The sequence below is a fragment of the Penicillium odoratum genome, assembly GCF_028828045.1.
Source record: "Penicillium odoratum strain IBT 22623 chromosome Unknown utg000008l_segment0_segment0, whole genome shotgun sequence".
NCBI lineage: Eukaryota > Fungi > Ascomycota > Eurotiomycetes > Eurotiales > Aspergillaceae > Penicillium > Penicillium odoratum.
The window spans coordinates 4,061,464-4,075,478 of NW_026643150.1; the positions used below are offsets into that span (position 1 = coordinate 4,061,464).

The 14,015-nt window shown below is 48.0% G+C and overlaps 7 protein-coding genes across 7 annotated transcripts; 4 read left to right on the forward strand and 3 right to left on the reverse strand.

Annotated features, from left to right (window-relative positions):
- Positions 1 to 3,724: 3,724 nt before the first annotated feature.
- On the forward strand, positions 3,725 to 4,225 carry N7520_011752 (uncharacterized protein; the record flags this gene model as incomplete). The annotated part of the gene is made up of 1 exon (XM_057145685.1): positions 3,725 to 4,225. The coding sequence occupies one exon, from the start codon at positions 3,725 to 3,727 to the stop codon at positions 4,223 to 4,225; it is 501 nt and encodes a 166-aa protein (XP_056991439.1).
- Positions 4,226 to 5,584: 1,359 nt separating this feature from the next.
- On the forward strand, positions 5,585 to 6,528 carry N7520_011753 (pyrroline-5-carboxylate reductase; the record flags this gene model as incomplete). The annotated part of the gene is made up of 2 exons (XM_057145686.1): positions 5,585 to 5,630; positions 5,693 to 6,528. 2 exons carry the CDS (start codon positions 5,585 to 5,587, stop codon positions 6,526 to 6,528), a joined length of 882 nt encoding a protein of 293 aa, XP_056991440.1.
- Positions 6,529 to 6,690: 162 nt separating this feature from the next.
- Positions 6,691 to 7,941, reverse strand: N7520_011754 (uncharacterized protein; the record flags this gene model as incomplete). The annotated part of the gene is made up of 1 exon (XM_057145687.1): positions 6,691 to 7,941. The coding sequence occupies one exon, from the start codon at positions 7,939 to 7,941 to the stop codon at positions 6,691 to 6,693; it is 1,251 nt and encodes a 416-aa protein (XP_056991441.1).
- Positions 7,942 to 8,517: 576 nt separating this feature from the next.
- N7520_011755 (uncharacterized protein) lies at positions 8,518 to 9,306 on the forward strand (the record flags this gene model as incomplete). The annotated part of the gene is made up of 1 exon (XM_057145688.1): positions 8,518 to 9,306. One exon carries the CDS (start codon positions 8,518 to 8,520, stop codon positions 9,304 to 9,306), a length of 789 nt encoding a protein of 262 aa, XP_056991442.1.
- A 252-nt stretch (positions 9,307 to 9,558) lies between these two features.
- Positions 9,559 to 11,163, reverse strand: N7520_011756 (DnaJ family domain-containing protein; the record flags this gene model as incomplete). The annotated part of the gene is made up of 2 exons (XM_057145689.1): positions 9,559 to 10,746; positions 10,804 to 11,163. 2 exons carry the CDS (start codon positions 11,161 to 11,163, stop codon positions 9,559 to 9,561), a joined length of 1,548 nt encoding a protein of 515 aa, XP_056991443.1.
- A 254-nt stretch (positions 11,164 to 11,417) lies between these two features.
- On the forward strand, positions 11,418 to 11,936 carry N7520_011757 (mitochondrial 37S ribosomal protein mS37; the record flags this gene model as incomplete). The annotated part of the gene is made up of 3 exons (XM_057145690.1): positions 11,418 to 11,544; positions 11,666 to 11,745; positions 11,838 to 11,936. The coding sequence occupies 3 exons, from the start codon at positions 11,418 to 11,420 to the stop codon at positions 11,934 to 11,936; spliced, it is 306 nt and encodes a 101-aa protein (XP_056991444.1).
- Positions 11,937 to 12,154: 218 nt separating this feature from the next.
- N7520_011758 (cytochrome P450) lies at positions 12,155 to 13,815 on the reverse strand (the record flags this gene model as incomplete). The annotated part of the gene is made up of 3 exons (XM_057145691.1): positions 12,155 to 12,291; positions 12,342 to 13,435; positions 13,487 to 13,815. 3 exons carry the CDS (start codon positions 13,813 to 13,815, stop codon positions 12,155 to 12,157), a joined length of 1,560 nt encoding a protein of 519 aa, XP_056991445.1.
- Positions 13,816 to 14,015: the final 200 nt, after the last annotated feature.

Below are 14,015 nucleotides of genomic sequence, written 5' to 3' on the forward strand. Positions count from 1 at the left end.
ACAGTGTGGAGCCAATGAGAATTTGGCGTAAGAAAGATAGCTGTCAAACTTATTCGGCTCCAAGAATTTCTCCAATGGCCTGGTCAAGTCGCATGTTTGATTTCATCATAGTGGCCTATTCGTTTATATCACGTAGGAAATGACGGGCTGTTCCAATTTGAATTCCTCGTTGAACGAAGAAGCCAGCGTCTGGGTCCTTAAGGATCAGTTCGATATCGAGATGATTTTCCAACCTTACCTGGCAGACTTTCCAGGGTGTGCTACCGAAGTTACCAGGAGTGGGGGCATACTGCCAGCTGTCTTCCCATGAGTCGACTATCCGGGTTTGATCGGGATCGTCAGCAACAAAGCTCTGGTCATCGCGAATAATCTCTGGGGGAGGGGTAAGCCTAGAGCTGTGAGGGGTTAGCCAGGAATGCCTAATGCCCAATGAGGACCCGAAGCCGCCACATGGCGATAAGCGATAGTGATCACGAAACAAATCTTAGACACCCAGGGAAGCACCAGACCCTCTGAAGTGAAGCACCTGAGGTATGAGGGAAGTTGACAGATTACCAACAGTCGCCTAGTTTGCTTGGGTTGCACGGAGCCTTCTAGTCGTGCAGGCCTGGCCCTTGAGTCTTGTATTAATACAGATATGTACAATGGTTGTCAATATTACTATGTATATACAAGGTCGGTAATTTACTCGAAATCTATATTATGTTAGCATACCATGTGACTAGGGTTTGAAAGGGTATCTCTATGTTTCCGGATATGGAAGGCAATAACGGTCGGCACTGTACACCGCAGACTTTTTGGACATACGTTCGAAACCTCCACCAGATTTTTGCTTTTTCCCCTTCTCTTTCCACTTTATTTTTCTTCTCTTTTCTTCTTTTTCTTTTTTTTTCTATATCGCTATTTATAAATTTAGGAGACATTTGACTGTTAGATCAATACGATATGAAAGAAGGTAAAATTCTTGGTAGGATACTAAGTATAAGACTAAGTAGGAGACTGGGTAGGAGATATCTAACAAAGTAGTCATGGGTTGCAATAAAAGTAGTAGAAAAGCATTCATACGATGACCGGGTGGAACTTTTGACATTTCGTCAGTTTCCCAATTTGGAGAAAAAGGAGTGACGGTAGGAAGTCTCTATTTTTCTAGCATCAAAACTAGGGTTTTGCCCAGAAAGTGCCTGGTACACTTTGCTGCCTAGAGTGAATATTCCCCCGTATTGCCCTGAAGAGAGTAAAATGTTTTCGAATTCTACTTTCAATGAAAGCTGCTTATTTCAAGGGCGAATTGTGGGGAAAGCAGAACGCTAAATGGTCGAATGAATCGAAGAAATATGCAGACTCATGCTCATCATGAGCGTCCACAGGCATCTCCTGTGTGGAGCACCGCGATAAGAGGCCGCAGCGAAAATGATATCATATGGTTTGCAGTGACGATAGTAAGTCAATAGGGTACAGAGTGAATGTCGATCGTTCAGGGCGAAGCAAAAGAAAGATAAAAATTTGGATAGTGTTCTGGCATTTCGCGGGATGAAGTGAAGATGCTTGGTTGGAAAACCTGTAGGAATAATGAATGCATCTAGGATCTTCAGAAGATCATACTTTTTGGAAAAAGTAGACGAGAAATGAAGGATTTGGATTCATGGGGAATTCTGAATGGAGGAGTAAGAAGGAGGTACAGGACGTGGAAGACATGTCTAATTTATGCCAGGGAAGAATAGTACTAGTCATGGCAGAAGTAAACATTGCAATCTTGGAATAAATTCAAATATTTTGTCACCCTTGATGAAAAAAAGGATCTGCAATGCAGCGAAGTTCCAGGTTATAATACCACATATGGACCCTTACACATGAGGCATTGAATTTGAATTTGGTGCAAATATCGTACTAGATTCCCAACCTTACTTTCCCTTTAAATACTGTGAATATACATATCCAGGAAATCTTGAATCATACGGCGGCAAGAGAAGCTAATCTCATGATGTAAGATAGATAGATTCAACGATGCGTTCAGCTGTGCCCTCCCAATTCCCGCACAAGAGCGGGATTTTCATTTGAAATGACATCTAACATATCTTTCGACGGAAACAACAGTGCGCTTCAAGTAGGGGCGAATTATGGGCATATCAGCGCACAGATTCGTGTCTCTCCCGGTATATTGACACCGTACATTCAACCCCTCACGAGATAACTAACAACATTTTCGGCCAGAGCAAGCCAATAGCCCCCCAGAGCCATTTTCAACGGTTCCATTCAGCCGTGATCCAGACTTTGTTGATCGAGGGTCAATACTTGAGCAGATCGATACCAAGTGCTCTGCACCAGCGGCAAGGGTAGCACTTGTGGGCCTTGGTGGTGCAGGGTAGGTGAAATCCTGGTTCCCGCATGAGTTATTGCTGTCACCTGCTGACACCTAGAAAGGAAGTCGCAATTACTGATCGAATACTCCTATCGAGTCTGCGAAAATTCACCTTCGACATGGGTCCTCTGGGTCCATGCGAGCAATGCAGCGCGCTTTGAGCAAGGCTACCGAGAGATTGCGAACCGAGTCAAAATACCCGGCTACCAGGATCCAAAGATTAACATCTTTGAAGCTGTTTGTCAATGGTTGGAAAATGCGAAAAGTGGCAAATGGATCATGATTCTCGACAATCTTGATGACGATCAGTTTCTTCGTGAGTCCCCGCCAACGTACCAAAATGACGAAGGAAACGGTCATTCTGCTACTCTCAAACAACCGCTTTCCGCATATCTACCTTGCAAGCCCGAATGCTCGATTCTTTTAGCAACCCTTTGCAAAATTGTAGCGACAAGGATTACCAGCTCGAGCAACATCATCTCCATCGACCCCATGGACGAGGCCAGTGCTTTATGCCTGATGCGGAAGAAGCTCACATCAGAAGCAAATGAAGAACACATAAAAAGCCTCACCAAGGAACTTGAGTTCATACCACTGGCTATCGTACAAGCAGCGGCCTATATTGAACAACGAACGCCTCGTTGCTCAGTATCACAATACCTTGATGACTTCAGAAAGAATGACCACAAGAGAGAAAGACTCCTCAATCTTGATGCTGGGCATCCCCAGCGAGACTGGGATGCAGCGAACTCCATTTTGGTCACCTGGCAAATATCTTTCGATCATATTCAGCAAGTCAGGCAGTCAGCAGCAAGTCTCCTCTCTCTGATGAGCTTCTTTGATCGCCAAGGGATCCCAGAAGAATTAATTCGAGACACTCCTGAAGACATTAAGGGAATAAAAAGCTCTGAGGTTCTTGGAAGTGACCAAACCGATAGTGCGAGTGATGACACCGATCAATGGAACGCAAAAGAAGACCTCGAAGACGACATTACGCTGCTAAGAGATTACTCCTTCATCTCGACAAAGAAAGATCCAGGCACTCTCGAAATGCACAGACTGGTGCAACTCGCCACAAGAAAATGGCTCGAGGGCCACGGACAGATTGAAAAGTGGAGCACCCAGTTCATCAAAAGACTCAGCCAAATTGGCAACCGGTCAAAATGCCATTCTCTGAATCCACACCTCAAGGCTGCAATGATCGCTTCTCTATGTTCGTGGGAGTCCCGTCTAGAATTGGCTGAATTGCTTGTGCACGGGGCAAGATACAACTTGCAGATGTGGAATGGCACAGATGCCAAACATATGGCAGCAAAATCGAGGGAAATAAGAGAAGAGCTACTAGGCGCGGATCATCTTGCAACCATGTGGAGCACTGAATTTGTTGCAAGAGCGTATTCTCTCATGGGCCAGTGGCGGGATTCAGAAGCGCTGCACGTCAAAATAATCGACATTTGCAATCAAAAACTTGGACCCGAGGACACAGTCACCCTCTTTTTCATGGCTGCATTGGCATTAAACTACAGGAAGGAAGGGAAGCTGAAAGATGCCGAAGCGCTGCAGCTAAAGGTATTTGAGGTCGAGATGCGAAAACTTGGAAGAGAGAACAATTTTCACACGCTCCAAACCATGGATGAACTATCCGCGATATACTACCGCCAGGGCCGATGGCAGGAGGGTGGACATATGCACTTGCTAGTGCAGAGGAACCATCGGATTCTTGGGAAAGAAAATCCCAAGTACTTTGACACTGATGACGGATTTGACATTGTCATACTTGCAACAAGGCCAATTACAAGTCGCGGAAACGTTACAAACGGAATGTCTCCATACGAGCAAGCGTGTTCTTGGCGAGGAACATCCTGACACCCTTTCATGCATGGAGAACTTGGCTTAAATTTGGAGATTAAATGGCCGTGAAACCAAAGCCCGATTTGATGACACAATGTGTTAAGCTTCGAGAACGGGCTTTAGGGCACAGTCATCCTAGTACTGTTTCTTCCTGGCATGTCCTAGCACGTTGGCAAAGAGAAAGCGAGAGTTGAACCTGACGCACACACAGCCACCACGCCTACCTTCAGGGATGATGGTGACTTGATAACCGCTGGAATCGACAAGAAGATACACTCGTGGGAGCGAGTTGAGATGTTGAAGTGACGTCCTGTCGAGGTGCTCACTGTTATCTTTCCACGAAATATGGACTCGGATCACAGAAACCCTAGCGACAGCTTCTAACTTTCAGCATCTCAAAGCGAAAAAAAAGTGCCAAATAAATCCTATCATACTTTGGGAACTGGAATGCTTCCTAGGTTTGGATAGCTTTTCTCTTCCTTCTCCCATTCTGTTCGTGTATGCTAGTTCTTTACTCCTTGTACAGTGGCGCTTTGGCCTGCAGCACTACTTTACGCCTACGCCTTAGAGTCTCAGTATGTAAGCAAGCGTGTGATGCCTTTTTCTTCGGTGATCTCAGGTCATACATCAATCTGCGGATATTTTCGAGGCTGCCAGTATATGAAGACAAGATTGCTTCTTCTACCCTCTTTTCCTTTCAATACTCTTCCACATCCCTATCAATATCATTGATATTGATCGTCTATATCCCTTCCATTACAACAACCTGTGATCTTACCATCCAAATCACCATTTCAATAATTCATGAGAGTCAACATATCCCAATCCTAAGACATCGTCAAGATCTTGGAATCTCTCATCTAAATTTCCCTCCACTTTGACCTGCTTCTGCCTGCTTCGCTGGTTATGGAATTTGCCCGCAGGATGTGTCGCTGTTATAATGGCCTGTCGCTCAGCTGCAGGCTTCACCTGGGGTGAAACTTATCTGCATCTGCTTCTATACTCCTGTTTAACACGTCCTTTCACTATTACCAAGCAGCTTGCGCTACTGTCATTAGGGGATAATTTCCCTGAGCTTTATGGAAATCTTGTTTTCTAGGAATGTTAGTGGCAATTTGTAATTTTTAAAGAGATCTCCTTCTAGATATTGGTAATTGTACTATGTTCCAGTTACAACATCCAAAAAAGTGAGGTTCTCTGAGTCCTGCCTGCATGACTCAACTTCAAGCTACCCCGCGGCTACATCAACCGAAAAGTCGGGTGTCTCTACCGACGCTATAACACATTCGAATTCGTAACTCACAATCCCAGTCCATAACACACTTCTTAATTACCTCCAACATTCCAGTACATACACACAGTCATATTTCAAACATGGCAGCCTCAGTACAGAGTCAGATTGTCGTGTTCGTGGGATGCGGTGCGTGTTCTAACTTCCATGATCCCCATGTACTTTTTTACCTGACAGGTATAATCTGTTAGGAAACATGGGAGGATCAATTCTGCGCGGAATTCTCGATTCCGCATTCTCTTCCAACTCAGAAGTTCAATCGCGACCGATTTCCAAGTTCATCGCGTGTACCAAGACTGCGGGGTCCGCGGAGCGTCTCCGAGCAGCTCTCTCAGAGGAGCAAACCCCTCATGTGAAAGTGGTGTCCGACATGATTGTCGAGACTATGAGAGAAGCCGACATCGTCGTTCTAGGATTCAAGCCATTTATGGCAGATGATGTTCTCAGTATGAAGGGTGTGAAGGAGGCACTAGCTGGCAAGCTAGTCATCAGTCTGCTAGCTGCACAGACGCCGAAGAACCTTACGCGGATCATTCAAGGATCAGATTTGAGCTCAGATGCATCTCCAACAGTCGTTCAAGTGATTCCGAATATGGGTGCCGAGTTCCGTCAATCAATGACTATTATTCGAACTCCTGACACTCCGCTTCCTGTTGAGATGAAGGAAATGCTGGAATGGATTTTTAATCAAATTGGCTGGATCAAATATCTTCCTGAGAGTCAAATGGATGTCGGCTCTGTTCTTGTGGGCTCAGCATTGGCGACTCTGACGGTGCCGATTGAAGGGATTCTGGATGGATGCGTGGCTGAAGGGATTAAGCGTCCTGATGCGATGGAAATGGTCTTGCGTGGTATTCGAGGATTGTCGGCTGCATTAGAGGCGGGGATACATCCTGCTGTTTTGCGTGAGAGTATTTCTTCTCCGCGGGGGTGTACGATTCAAGCACTTTTGGCCCTTGAGAGGGCAGGGAGCAGGGCAGTTTTTGCGGATGCAATTATTAACGGGACTCAGCATTTGAAGAAATAATTGGGATCGCGTCAAGTAGATAGTCAACGGTAGAAATATTTAGAGACTTGAATAGACCAAGGAAAATACAGCCAGTGTATATCAATCATGATGCCTCCGGGGCGGTTTAAATGACAGAATCCATTTCACCACAAGGAAATCCCAGAAATCTCAGCATAAATCTCAGCCCCACATGTCGCCTTCATCCTTGACCAAATCATCTTCATTCAGCGCACGAAGGTTGGTACCTCGCTCTTCACGCTTCCTTTGACGTCTATTCACGGTTCGTCCTGGTGTGAATGGGGTTACGGGAGTGAAAGGCATGTATGGGCTGTAAGGGGTAGGCATGCCGGTGATGGGCCCGTTCTTTTTAGCAGGACGCTCCAGGAAAGTTGTCTTCGTCGCCGGAGCACTCTGCTGAGGATACGCCTGGCGGAATGGCAACGATGATGACGATGAAGGGGATTGTGCGGAAGTAGCCAGGCTAAGTGGAGCAGGAGGGCGTGCGCGAGTCGCTGGAGCCAAGACCGGTCCGATGGTAGGTACTGTCTGAGGGGCAGTCGGAGGGGGGCCCGGGGTATAGAATCGTGGAGACATCGGGGGATGCTCCTGGCTGAACGATTGGCCTGCTTGGAGATTCGGCGAGGCCATAGGAGATGAGATGCCCAACTTTCGGATGGGAAATTTTGGGGACTTCAGCTTTCCAGCATCGAGATTGGAAGCGGTGGCTGATTTCGAGCTGAACAACTTCGACAGTCGATTAGAATGCTTAGGCGATTTCGGTGGTACGGCTGGTGCCGATATGGAGACCTGCGAAGCAGCACGATCGGTGAAAGGGTTGCTGTATTGGCTGTCTGGGGATTGGGTCAACGAATCCGAGTCCTTGACAGAGGCAACATTGACACCAGCAGCCTTCTGGGCATCATGCTCCATGACTGCCGCGTACAATCTTTCCATTTCATCCTCGGCCCTCTGCCGATCGGATGCAACAACGGATTCATCCACAGTGACCATGCTGCCGTTGACAGATGGCTGTGAACGTCGGGCTGGTTTGGGAAAGCTGCCCCAGGAGTTAAAGGGATTTGACTTGGTCGGGCTAGGAAGATTCTGTGTATTTGGAGTAACAGGGCTTGGGTCGATACTCTCTGGAGGCCTTATCGGTTTCAGTATCTCCATCTGTAGAGCGTATTGGGATGACTGAACGGTCCGACGCAGTCGTCGCCCAACAAACAAGACCAAAGCTAGCAGCAAGGCAACAAAGATCACGTAGGATGCAACGATGCTTCCAATCTGAATAGCGAGTAGAGGCTTATCCAGAGCAGGACGTGATTCCACACTTCTCGGGCTCTGGATATGTACTTCAACTGCAGACACTGGACTCATATGTAGTAAGAGGAAAAGGAGAAAGGGGGAGGAGGCAACCGGTGGAGTCATCGCCAGTTCCTGTGACAAGAGTGCAGCGGGGAAAGAAAAAGGTTCAAATCCAAGTGCAGGCGTAATCACTGTCTGATCGACATATCGCCGCGTGGGAATAGCGAATCTGGACAGCGATCACATCGTGTTCCAGGAAGTGATGAGGCGGCATGGGGAGGGGTCCCATATAAAACATGAGCCATCATGTGTGACGGGGTGAAGAAGAGTTTCTGGGCTGCAGATGAAACTTCACTGGAATACAACCTGTCGTTGGTCGTCAATACGCGCCGTCATGCACGATAGTCACTCGGTGGGGGCCAATCAGAAGCCAAAGATTGATGATTCGACGTGATCAAATGTGGATCGTCAAGTCTCCCAAGGAAGTCTTGGCAGTGTATCCAAAAGTACCAAGAGTATACAGATGAGAGAAAGAGTATTTTCAAAGTTGAGAAAGTGAAGATTAAATGGCAAGTTCAGGTAGGTCGCGGTCGCTCCTTCCTTTTCACTATTGTCAACATTGGATCTCACCATGAATCGCTCTCTCTTCCATCATCCACTCTACAACCTTTCACATCCATATCATTCTACAATACACTTATGGGTAACGTCACATCCGTCACGGGCGTCAAATCCCCCAATTTCTACGAGCAAGGAAACGGCATCAATGAGATCTGGGTAGACGGTGTCGAGGTGATCTCACGGTTACCGTTCGGGGATTCGGACTTGGGCCAAGCAGGTTGGCTTCCAGGAGACTGGCCCAAAATCCCGTGGCATCAATTCATCATCCCAATGAAACGAGATCTTCAGAGCAACATCGACAGTCTCTACTTCACAATGTCCCAAAACCAGACTTGCAAGTGCCAGTGTGAAGAGAGATTCCCGGAGGATGGATACTTCGGCTTGTACAATGGATGGGACACAAAGTCTGTCATGTGGTTCACCATTTTCTCACTGGGGTTGGGATACTCTACTCTAATTTATCTTGCGCGTTTGGTTCAAAGCGACCGTTTTTCTTTGCAACTGCACAAGTTCAAGCCCGATGTGCCCGGCATGGTTGACCATGTATGCAGGACTCCCATCGGCATTCGAAAGTGGCAGGATTTGAATCCCTGGTTCTGGAAGTACCTCTTGCGCATCTTTGCCATCTTTATATTCGGTATCGTCTGTGTGCTACTTGCACTTCCAGGCGCTATTGCCCTGAAGGATCTGACGGGCCCAGAGGTCTATTACGTTATTTGCAAGTGGATTGGAATCAATTTGACGATTCATTGCGCCATGCAGATATTTTGCAACTTGCTTGGACTGTTCATGGATATGCTTATCCAGAAAAACGATAAACTCCCATCGGACCTCATCGACATCGAAGAACTGAAAGAAGATTCCTGAAACTATCCCGGGGTGTGGCCAAAGGTCTTCAATCGACAATTCTGAGTTCAGAAAGGTGTTGATTTGTGCCTGTATTGCTCTACTTAGAATGAATGGTCAGGCCTGACTGAGGCAATTTGTATCGATACTTTCCAGTGATAAGGAAGCTCAGAACAAGTACAATATTGTTAATTATTCCAGTCAATGGAAGTTCTGTTGTTGTTAATCTTGTGTTCAGGTTTCCGTATATCGAGCTACTCAGGATATATTCCATCACCTTTGCTCCTTTGTGAAGAGATCCCTCCACATTTCCTTCCAACCATATGATTTGCTCTTGTCCTCATCGTAAATACGCACGGTCGGTCCAGGACTAAGTGACCCGAATGCATCGGCCGAGGCCCGCATGGACGAACTAGAACCTCGAGCCCGTTCAGTTGCACGCCGTCGTATCTCTTCAGCCAATTGTGGAGCGACATCTGCATAGCAAGATTTCAACTCGCGCTCGAGGTTGGTGTACGGTTTTTGCGCAGAGCGGGGGGCTTGAAGGTTGTATGACCGTGTGAGAGAATTCAACTGTTTCACAGCAAGCTCATGATAAGACCGTTCAATATCCATATATTGCGGATCTCGCAACGGAGGTAGATGGGGAAGTTCCTCCTTTTCGACCGGCTTGGATTCAGCTTCGACCCTTGGCACGATTCGGCCATCGCTTGCTATTTCAGAAACAACAGCCTCATCAGCGTTGCTAGCGCTGTTGCGAAGTGCTGCTTCTAGCTTCGCCTTCTCTGATAATCGTAACTCAGCAGCGGCGTAAGCCCTCGCCCGCTGCATTTGTGCTTCCAAGGACCCGCCCTGGCTAGAAATGAGTCTGGCGGCGTGTCTCCTCCACTCAGTACGTATGCGCGCGCGAAACCGGCTGAGCTCCATAGAAATCTGCTGCTGCTTCTCAATCCATGGCGGAACAATCTCTTGCTTCTGGATGATCTTGTTCATGAAGTATTCCGTCGTATCGATAAAAGCACTATTAGCATTGTGGTCTGTCTCTGTATTGACACCTTTGCCTCGACGAATCTTCTCAAACTGGCCGCGCCGTATTGCATCTTCTATCCGTTCGTTTGCCAGTGATGAAAGGCCTGAGATGGATATGGGCATGGCCATCGCGCCGGGTGTCAACTTTTCCCGCATCTCATTGCGAATCACTTCCCGTTCTTCCTCCGTTAATCCAGGACCTTGAGTCATTGCATATTTGGACGTGCGCTCCTTTGCTTTGGCGATACGGACACCGGGCGACAGCTTCGGCTTCGGGGCGGGCTGGAGATTGACCGGCCGGGGAATTTGGAAGGGGGTTCGGATGGGTTTACTGGCATCGTCGAGCATCCGTAGAGCAGTATCTTCAAATCTTTCGGTTCCTGTCCATGCAGGAGCTGCTGCGGATTCTCGAGTGCCTTGGCCTGCACTAGCCTAAAATGAAAATATGCAGGTTAGTCGCGCACGCAGGTGGATCAGGTATGGCCATACTGGCATATCGAGGATCGAGTGAGCGACGGCATTGTCGCTCTTGAAAGATGCCGCCTTTACTCGCTCTTCCAGTTGTCGCTTTAAATCCTCTGAGAATCCCGCCTGCTCGATGTTGCGACGGGCTGAGCTCCCGCCTTCCAGCAGAGCGTCCTCCGCCATCTGGGACAGACGTCGCGCCATAGCACCCTGCTCTTTCTCTTCACCCTTTGTATCTTTCGTGTCATCGTTTGTCGTTTTCGTCGAAGACGTGTTATGTCGGCATAGCTGTGTTGGAAACCGTATGGATGCGGGAGCTACCGTAGTTCGCGATGCACGTAAGGAAGATCCAACCTGGGACCTCAAAATTTGCTTTCCAGACATCGCTAAAAGAGACCGAAGATGATCAAACGCATGTACAATTGCTAAGACAAAAGAGAAGGTTCATCAGTTCATGAGAAGTGGCAACCCCATCATCAAGTTTACAGATCCGCTTATGTCATCAACTTCCGCGGAGCCAAAACTTCATGATTTTGTTGCTCCTCCGTCGTCGGCGTCAGCTTCTCGATTGTTGTCCACCACGTCCCTCGTACATCCCGATTTCTTGCCATTCGCGTGCTTTTGCCGCACCATTCACCATGGCTCCCAAGAATGTCACCACCCGGCTTAACCCGCTCCGCTTGAACACCATCAACCACCTCCGTGTCCGCCGGCCGAACCAGAATGAGCAGAACACTTGCGTGACTGTCATGTCCTCAATGCTGAGTATGTCGAACCGCCCCTATGGACTCAGTGGATAGCCCACTTCGAATGTTCTGTCAATCGCCATCATCCGCGATGCGATCTCCTGTCCATACTTGTGAATCTCAGCTAACAACCTTTGCAGACTGCTGGGCTTCACAGGGATACAGCGCTGAGGGCTGTGCCGCCCTCGAGGCTCAATTACGCAAATGCATGGACCAACCGGTACGAATTACCCGACCCTGCTCTCGAATCCCATTTCAAACCTACATCCCTATCCGCATCCACGTGCATACTAACCGTACCCTCCACAACAGAAATCGCAAGAGAAGAAGAAGAACACCGTCAACTACCATCTGATGAGAATGTACCCCAAGGTCGTCGGACCCCGGAAGAAGGACGGTGTGCTGGGCTAGATTGCAACAATCGTTCATGGAGTTTGGGATATTTTTGCGACGAACGAGGGGTCTCGGATACACTCCAAACGTGTTATCTAAACTGGACTCGGAATCTTGCATGGGAGTTGGGTCGTTTTAATCACACTTGTACAGTATAAACCTACGTCGAGTATGGCATAGCTTTTGAAAATTGATTTGTATCATTACTCTGGATTTCTGTTGCACTTGTTCATGGGTTAAATGGCGTGGAACTTGAGGATTAGTTTCTCGGCCTTGGGGTGTACGGTGTAGGCATCGATGGCGTCGATGTCTGTGTCGTCCACGATTGTGGTTCTGAAGTTGGAGTAGATGGCTGCTGCTACCAGTTTCGTTTCTGAGATCTTTGTCAGCCTTGGTTCATGATGGTATTGCCTGAGATATTACCTTGCAAAGCGAGATTGCTTCCTACGCACATCCGTCCTCCGCTTCCGAATGCCCAGAACCAGCGACGTCTTTCATCAAGATCGGCGGCGGAGTTCTCTTCCTTGAACCAGCGTTTCGGCTCCCAGGATTCTGGATCAGGGAAGACAGCCGGGTTACGATGCAGTGAATACGCCTGCGCATTCACCCGCGTGTTTGCGGGGATATTGTCATATCCCGCCAGCGAGCAAGATGGTGCAGGTGTTACCCGGGGCTGGATACCCGGAATAGGAGCATGAAGACGTAACGTCTCGGTAACAATAGCGTCCAAAAGAGGCAATGAATCGATCGATCGTGCCGAAGGCAGTTCGTTAGACTTGGGAAACGAGATCGGTGGGTCGAGGGTCAATAGTTCTTCACGAAGCTTCTCTTGGACTTCCGGGTGTTTCGACAGCTCCCAGAACAAGTATGTCAATCCCACCGCACTCGTTTCAAAGCCTGCTGTAAGCTGATCATACATTTCACAGGCAATTTCGTTGCGCTGCTCGACGGGATCTTGTTTGGAAATGCCTGCTTTCAACAACTGCTTGTCAAGACCCTGTTTCAGGTGCTTGTAAACAATTGGTTCAAGAGATGGATCTGTTGAGTCGATTGAATCACCGGCTTTGGCGCACAGATCCAGAGCCCAGGCATCGAGCATTGCATTCGCGGAATCGCAGTACTTGGGAATAATTCGAATACCCAAGCATTTCATCCATGGAGCAAGCTTAGGAGCTTCTTGGTGATAGAACTCGAATGGCTTACGGCATAGATATAGATGCAGCCACTGCTTGCGGAATGCATGGTCTTGTAAATGGTTTGTACCATTCCGTAAACCGAAGAGATATCCCGAGACGAAATCGAGAGTAAGTCCCATGTTCAGGTCATGAACATCCAGGGTTCTGTCTGCGTCTACCGATTCTTGAATGATTGGCATGAGACGATCAAAAATCACCGCATTCGAAACTACTTCCAGGTGAGGAGATGACTGTAGTGTGGACTTGGAGTAGATGTTGGATAGCATCCTCTTGCGAGTGGAATGAGTCTTCGTCCCGACCATCGTGAACATGCTCACAGTCCTGTAAAACTATGTCAGTGCATGCCATCATTTCAACACCAAGTACACTCACCCAAGTGATCCAAAGACACGAGGATACCACTCATGCTTCTCATATCCACCAGTATACACAGACTTGATACCCCCATCAACACAGTTGATCGAGATCTCAGACGGTCCGAGCCTGACAATCGGACCAAGCTTTTCATGCGCAGCCTGAATAGTGCGGTTATTCTGCGCCCGGAAACGTTTCCAAAGCATCCATACCGGCGAAATAGGCACACTCCAATGCGCATTCGGGATCTTAGCGAGTGGCGACACAAAAGCTGGGTAGATGATTCCCCTGTATAACAAGAAGCCGGCGAGAAGCCCGGCTACTAGCAAAGTGAGCGATGCAGCCATGGTGACTCAGAGCATCTGGTAAGAAGAGTGAACTGCACCACGCTCTGTGCGATGGTGGTTCTTTGGTGGGAACCCACGGACACTTATCTCTATCCGAGGGCTCGCTTTAGGTAATTGAATCCCAAGCCCCGCAGGAATTAGGATAGGCTTTTGCGGATAAGATCGGATTGGTGCAGTAGACGATACTCTGCCGGTGCTGT